Below are 8,171 nucleotides of genomic sequence, written 5' to 3' on the forward strand. Positions count from 1 at the left end.
GAGAGTTATTTTATTTATTTTAATTATCTCTGGGGAAAAAAATGTCTCTGTAGTTTATAAAGACATCTCATTTTTGAAAATCTTAACGGTTATCTCTCTAATATGACAATGAAAGATGTTTCTATAAACTTGTTTTAAGATATACTGCTCTATATATTGAGATTTCTCTCTCACTGAAAGAGGTATCTCTCTTCCTTAAAAAGCTATCTCTCTAAGTATAAGAGATATCTCTCTTAATAAAAAAATATATCTTTGTTGTAAAAGATATCTCACTAGATTATAAATATGTATCTTAATCAAATATAGATTTTTTTAAAGTTAAAGATATATCTCTGTATGCTAAAGAGATATCTCTCTTATAAAGAGAACGTTTTTTAGGAATAAATAGTAAAAGGGCTTGCCAAATAAAATACTTTTACTGAACTTATTCTTTGCGGATTACTTAGTCTAGTTTATTTTAGACAGTTATAGTTGCTGTTTTGCAAGTTATCTCTATAATGATTTTACCATTTAATTTAACAGTTAGTGAAAAAAATATAGAAGTACGAGAGAGCAGTATTGACGGACACTTGTGATAACTAGATTTTCATTTTCCATATATCAAACTTGTCTTAGCGGCCACCCGAAATCAACGGCCAATTGCGGTGATTAATTGAGTTCCCCCCGACGATTTTCCCTATATATTCTAACTGGAATAAACGGCCACCTGTGTAACGCGGCCAGCGGCCACTCAAATCCTCCCCCAACAGCCTTATGGACACTGTAATAGGCGGCCATTTCGTCACTTGCTGTGATTCTATTACGTCTTTTAAACTCATTCGCTTGGGTAATTATATCCCGATAGCCAATTTAACCCAGCTATTAATGCAATTAAACAAATTACTATTGGATACACTGAACTCTGTTTGTGTTTATGAAAAAAAAACTGTTAGATGGATTTGTTATTATTTTTCAAGATCGCCGATTGAAAAAATGAGCAGAATTTAAATACAATTGATACTTTCCTCTACATAAAGAAATTCACACCTTTTAGATTTTGATTCCATGTAGAAACCCTAATTGCTACTCTTGTGAAAACAAAGTGCTTCATGTGGCATGATTATCTCGTGAATTTCACTATCAACAGACGATCGAAAGGGATTAGTCACGCTCCACTGCCTTTGACACCTGTGTTGTGGAATGATTTTCAACTGCGTCAATACATCTCTCTGGTCAACTGGTTAATTTTATTTGTGTGTTTTTGTATGTTACATAGAAATTCTGTCAGCTTTATAAACAATAAAATTTACCATGAATGAATGAATTCAGCAAGTAAGTTAATTGCCGATGAATTATTTGGGGGGTGGGGGTGGGTTACACTGCTGACCATTTTTGAACATAATTATGCAAATGGAATTTTTATTGACATATTCTTATTTAAATTTCTATGATTTATTTTATTTACCACTAAAATGTATTTTTGTGTAATTCTTTTTCTTTATAAAAAAGGATAATAACCATGCACTGTATATATTTCTAATTTAACTAATATATAGGAACAGAAACATCACAAAAACTTTTTTAAAAAATTCTAATTCTTTAAAAAAAAATTTTATTGAGCTTGAATTATTATATATACATAAAAAAGCCTTTGTTAAATTGACCTGTTTTATTATTTGATTAATTTAACTATAGTGCTTAATGTTGGTTATTCATTGCCCGGATGTCTTTTTGAGGGCAAACTGGAATAAGAGGTGTCTAAATTTAAGTGGGAGTTTCCAGACTTCCCAAAGGTGGCCTCTTAAAACAAGTTTGACTGTATATATTGTAGTGAAGTTAGCAATTCTGATTAATTGATAAATACTTTTATCAACTTATGTTTCGTTTGAATAACCAATTTTTATATCTGTTTTAAAGGAAAATTTTTAATTAATGGCAGTGTAACAGTTGAATAGAGGCGAATAACTATTAAGCTATTGCTCTCCATTCATCATTGAAGTGTCAGTACGAGTCGCATAAAAAAAGTGACACTGCATTTTTTTTTTTAATTTTAATTCCTATGATATACAACGTTAAAAACATCACACACGTGAAACAAATCACACAGGAATATATTCAGAAAGTGAATAATACTATAATTATAAAATGTCAAAGAAAAAATTAAAGTCGTCGGAATCCTTAATGTTAAGACGGCCTTAAACATAAGTTATCTCATTAATCTCTACGGACCCGTCAATGTGTAACTCATCGTAAGTTTCAAGAGGGAACAACCTGATGTTGAAGAAGTGAGGATCCGGATTCTGTTTGATGAAAATCTGAAAAAAGACAATATTTTTTATTTATGTTCCACATTCATCTCATAAACAATCTGCGTGTTTTAATTTACAGTGGGAGTGTTCAGCTAACTCATTTATAGAGATTGATACTAGAGTTTAGGGTAGTTGTGTCTGGATGGCATATATTTATGGACATATTATGGTGTAAAGATATATAATAGCTGTGAAATCACAAATTGTCGTGGAGGTTAATTTGTTTGCTTTTGAGGTATGAGGATACACACGAATTCATGTTCACCACAAAATGTAAAATGTTACATAAGTACTTATTAATCTTTGATCAACAAAATCAAATCCTCACGAACCAAAAGTTTTTTCCTCACACCACGATAATTTGATCCCACAAAAGCATGTGATTTTACAGTATGTGTTACAAATGTTTCCAGATTCTTCTCCTGGTAAAACAATCTGTGTGTTTAAATTCAGAGTGGGAGTGTTCGATTAACTTAATTATAGAGATTAAAACAAGGGATTAAGGAAGATAAATACAAAATGGATGCCTGGGTGGTAAATATTTATGGACATATTTTGGTTGCAAATAAATCAACAATTTCTGAAGTTTTACGAAATTTTAGACTTTGATGTTCAAACTTTATTCTTTCTCCAATCATCCTTAATCATAAATATAACTTTTCACCCCTTTAAATCCCCACATTATAAAAATTCGAATGAAAAATGAACATCTATGCGGTTAAAGTTGTTCATATTACTACTCATGCAATTCTTTATATGTCATTTTTAAGGTTTTTGACAAAAATTTGTATCATCTGTCTGTAAACTAAAGAATATTTTCACTGGTACTTGTGGATACATGTAGGATGGAAAATTTATAACCCCCTTTTCAATTTTTTTTACTTCATAGAACATCTTTTTTTTACTTTATTTACACGTATGTGTCTGTTTATCTTAAAACGCATAAAAATTACGACGGAAAATGGCCGTCTTATTTCTCTATTCATAATATGACCAAACGATTGGCTTGTGTGATAATTTGCCAATGGTGTTTATGCAAAAAATTATCACGCAAACCAATCGATTGATCCTCATCATATTCAAATGATATTGATTCCGCCAATCCACACGCCAGATAAAAGACCAAGCCTCTTCTCTCTATATATTTTTCCCGCCCTACGCGCAATTTTTTACCGTGCCTAACGACGATCTTTACTTTGAAGGAGAAATAAATTACATTAACTATTAGAAATTTTGGAAATGTAAATATTTGGTTGTACATGTATACAGATTTAACAATATGTTTAACTTGTACCGTGTATTCATTCGGCTGTACATGTATACAGATTTCAAAAGGTTGACCAGGCTGAAACATGCTTCCATCAATCCTCTCTTCCTGCCCCCATCCTCCCTGACAATGGTTCATCACAACACAGCCATTCAAATGGAAGCCATAGTCCTCCCCAGATTTGAGGTTGATCGCAAATCTACAGAGAAGATTTGTATGTCATGGATTTATCATTGTCTATATGTAATTGTGTTTTTTTTTCTTTTAATTTTTTCTAAACTATTTTGCAGATTTGACCCTCAGATAATATTCAGTGACCTGGTTTTTGTAAATGATTCGATTTTTTTTTCAAGATAATGGCAAAAAAAATCCTTTGTTTACCTGAGCTTAATTATTCTAGCTCAGTTAATGCTTTTAAACATTTTTAGTTATAAGATGTGCACAAGATAGAATATCATGTACCTGTCATCTGCCGTCACCACGCCTTTAATGATTATGGATCTCCCTGGAACAATCCCATCAGGAACTTTCGTAAAATATGGCACAGACTGTAATGTACATAAACATATATAAAATTTCAATGTCTTCAAAGTTCTCTTTGCGGCCTCATCAAAAATGCACTTAAAGGTAAAAAATGTTGTTACTGTTATTTTTTCTACACTTTTTTACGACATGAAAAGTGAGTTTATTGAATCAAATTTGAATAAAGCATAGTAACAACGCGAAATGTAATAACAACGCGAAAGGTAATAAACCTGGATTATTACATTTTGCGTTATTACATTTCGCAATGAAATATACGCAGAATGTAATAACGCAAAATGTAACAACACACTTTTGAGGATTATTACATTTTGCATCGTGATCAATGCAAGATGTAATAACACGATTTTTTTATTATTACATTTTGCGCTGTTACATTTTGCGTCGAGACTAAGCAAAGGCAGGAGCGCAAAATGTAATAACACATTTTTTTCGTTAGCTAGATTGAGTACAATTTTCAATGGTGTAGTGGCTGATGAAAAGAAAATAAAACAAAATAAAAAATTAGATATACACAATTTCTTACAATTAATAAATTTTATTATATATTGATTTGATTACTAGTAGCTACATGTATTTCCAATCAATTTCATAAATGTATTCAAATTATAGTTGTTGCAATTAGAAACGCGCATCTGTGGGCAGGGTTGTTGGGGGGTATTGACCATTATGCTTTTGCTTTTTTTTATATAGACAAATGCAATGAATCTAAAAAAAAATATTCATTTGTACGGGCTGGTGTAAATTTATAGCGGGAAGGGGTTATTGACAATAATGATGCCATACTGTTCCAGGCAAATCCCCAGCATTGCAGACAAGCGAAAACAAAATTATATCACTCTCTTTCCATCCTATGATAAAATGGATTGTTTCTGCATGTCCACAATGATGCAATAATAAACATACGAAGTAAACATCCCACCCTATCCCTGCACCTTCTCGCTTGACACATACATACACTTCTAATTTGTTAACCAATGTATACATGCCAAATATGCATATCAATAGCTTTTAATGAATCTATGGTCAATCTTTGGTAATTAAATATGTGTTATTGGTTAGAAATTTAAAAAGACTATAAAAATATGCCAATCAAAGTGAAATTAATTCTGTATAATTTTAAAGCACAGTGCATTCAATATTACTAAAATCAGAGTCAGAAAAACGATACTTTTAGATGTATTTATGTTTGTAAAAGCTCTAACGTCAGTCTCATTGTTTTAGTTCTAAATATTTTAACAGCGTGTTTCCCATTATGATATACATTTTGAATATAATTCCAAAAAGGAACAAAAGAATCAATTTTATGATCTTTTTTGTTAAACGCATGGAAAATTCTACAATAAAATTAATTATATTTTGTTTTATTATATATTGCTTATTACATTTTGCGCAAATTTGTCTTCAGTGCAAAAATAAAATAACGCAAAATGTAACAACGAAAAAGGACTTTATTACGTTTTGCAAAAAATTAATTATATTTTGTTTTAATATATATTGATCTCAACGCAAAATGTAATAAATCTAAAAATCGCGTTATTACATTTCGCGTTATTACATTTTGCGTTAATCTCGACGCAAAATGTAATAACGCAAAATATTATAATCCAGGTTTATTACATTGAGCGTTGTTATTACATTTCGTGTTGTAACAAAGCATACTTAAAGATCATGATGAAGATATTTTGAATAGAATAAGATGGTGGAAAAGAGAAGATGGCAGTATAAGATAATGGAAGATCGGGAAAGGGAGAAAACTAAGGATGGTGAAAGAGGGGAAGGGGATAATACATTTAGGATTGTGAGAGAGGGAGGAGGGGATAGGATGGTGAAACATGAAGGAGCTATGATAAGATGGAAGTTGAGGGAGGAGGGGGATAAGATTGTCGAGGAGGGGATAGGATTGTGAAACATGAAGGAGGAAAGATAAGATGGTAGTTTAGGGAGGAGGGGGGGTAGGATTGTGAAAGAGGGAGGAGGGGCAATAAGATGATTGGAGAGGAATAGGATTGTGGAAGAAGGAGGCGGGGAAATTTAAAAAATGGTGGTTGGGGAGTAGGGGAAAATAGATGGTGGTGGAGGGAGGAGTGGGAAAACATTGTCCAATCGGAGAAGGGGATAGAATTAAGAAAGAGAGAGGAGGCGGAATAACATGTTGGATTAGGGAGTAGGAGAGAATAGGATGTTGAAAGAGGGAGGAGGGGAAATAGGTTGATTGAAGAGGGGGTGTTGATGATAAGATTGTGGAAAAGGGATGCGGATAAAATAAAATGGTGGTGGAGGGAGGGAAGGGATCAGGAGCGTGGAAGAGGGAGGAGAGAATAGGATGATGAGAAATGGAAGATGGACAATTTGGATGGTTGAAAAGGAAGAAGGGGAGAATAATATTTATGAAAGAGAGAAGAGGGGCAGACAGGATTTGAAGGATAGGAGTCAGTAGAAATTATATTGATTGCGTTTTCAGCTAGTGTCAGTATCTTGAAACATCTTTTACCGTTTTTTTTTCATAAGTATTCTTAAAAAAACGTACAGTATTTTCAAGATTTTTTTTAATCTAAATCTTTTATAGTTTTGTACTTTAAGAAAATTTATTTATTGTTTGTTGGGCAATTATTATTTCAGACTAGCTTCACACACTTACAGCTGAACTCGTTAACTAAAAGTGCCCTGTTTAAAACAAAGGAATGTTTAAAGATCACATACACAAAGATACTTAAAACAGTTATTCAAATAACCCGCATTGAAACTCAATCTAGAAAAGATATTGTATTTCGAAATACTCCTTCTATTATTGAGACCCTTCGTTTTTGACTTAAAAGATAAAAATCTTTTGGGGTGGTACTTTTGTAAAACCTGTCGTGTGTTAATTCTAATAGCTTCAAAAGATTCGGATTTAAATATGTTCTTTGGTATACATTTTTACGATTACGATATAAAAAAAACTTACAACACCATTTTAATAAGTAATTATAGAATAGCTCAAACACTTCCTCGGTTGTCATGTTGATATTTCAAATTTCTCTTTTTTAATATCTTAATCTGCAGAGACTTATCATAGAGCCTGTGTAAGTTAACTAAACAGTAAGTAAAAAAAAAAACAATACGATCACAAAGAAAATGAAATTGATTACAACGATAATTCAATGCCATGTTGCAAAATCTAACATGTACATCACCTCGCATCTAGCGTAAAGAAGCATATTACTTAGAAGGGGGAAAAGGTCATTGCTTATAGAAAAAAAAAAAACTTTGTTTTTATTTTTGAACATCCTAAATATAAATGAATAATGCAATGGTTTTTGAAATATAAGGCATATAAATTTACTCTTTCTTCATGATATTCATAAGAGGCATTGATGTGGGGAAAACTGTGACCATTTTTTATTCGTACATGTTATCAAAATCTTCTGAAAAGCCCCAGGGCTTCCAATACTTAATGGCCTAAAAACCTAAAATACCAAAACAACCCTAACAAAAAATATATAGTTAACTATAGTTTACTAAAGTTAACTATAGTGATAATTTTTACACTTTGAAAATTTGATTTTCTATAGTGATAACTTTGACACTTTGAAAAACTTTGACGAAAATTTGACACTTTGAAAAACTTTGACGAAAATTTGAATTTAAAAACTTTAAAAAATTTAACACTTTGAAAAACTTTGACGAAAACTTTGACACTTTGAAAAACTTTGGCGAAAAATTTGACACTTTGAAAAACTTTGGCGGAAACTTTGACACTTTGAAAAACTTTGACGAAAATTTAACTTTGAAAAACTTTGGCGAAAACTTTGACACTTTGAAAAACTTTGACGAAAACTTTGACACTTTGAAAAACTTTGGGGAAAACTTTGACACTTTGAAAAACTTTGGCAAAACTTTGACACTTTTTAAAAACTTTGGCGAAAACTTTGACACTTTGAAAAACTTTGACGAAAACTTTGATACTTCGAAAAACTTAATCGAAAACTTGGGTACTTCCAAAAAATTTATTGAAAATTGGATACTTCCAAAAACTTAATCAAAACTTGGATACTTCGAAAAACTTAATCGAAAACTTGGATGCTTTAAAA

At 31.5% G+C, this 8,171-nt stretch overlaps 1 protein-coding gene across 1 annotated transcript; it reads right to left on the reverse strand.

Moving 5' to 3' along the window:
- Positions 1-2,042: 2,042 nt before the first annotated feature.
- On the reverse strand, positions 2,043-4,415 carry LOC134253130 (galectin-5-like). Its single transcript, XM_062735638.1, has 4 exons — positions 4,407-4,415; positions 4,018-4,103; positions 3,583-3,754; positions 2,043-2,294 (listed from the first exon to the last, which is right to left on the reverse strand). Exons 1-4 carry the CDS (start codon positions 4,413-4,415, stop codon positions 2,175-2,177), a joined length of 387 nt encoding a protein of 128 aa, XP_062591622.1. The 3' UTR covers positions 2,043-2,174.
- Positions 4,416-8,171: the final 3,756 nt, after the last annotated feature.

This window comes from Saccostrea cucullata, unplaced genomic scaffold (genome assembly GCF_032062105.1).
Source record: "Saccostrea cucullata isolate Sc308-1 unplaced genomic scaffold, CSIRO_AGI_Scuc_v1 ctg19048, whole genome shotgun sequence".
Classification (NCBI taxonomy): domain Eukaryota; kingdom Metazoa; phylum Mollusca; class Bivalvia; order Ostreida; family Ostreidae; genus Saccostrea; species Saccostrea cuccullata.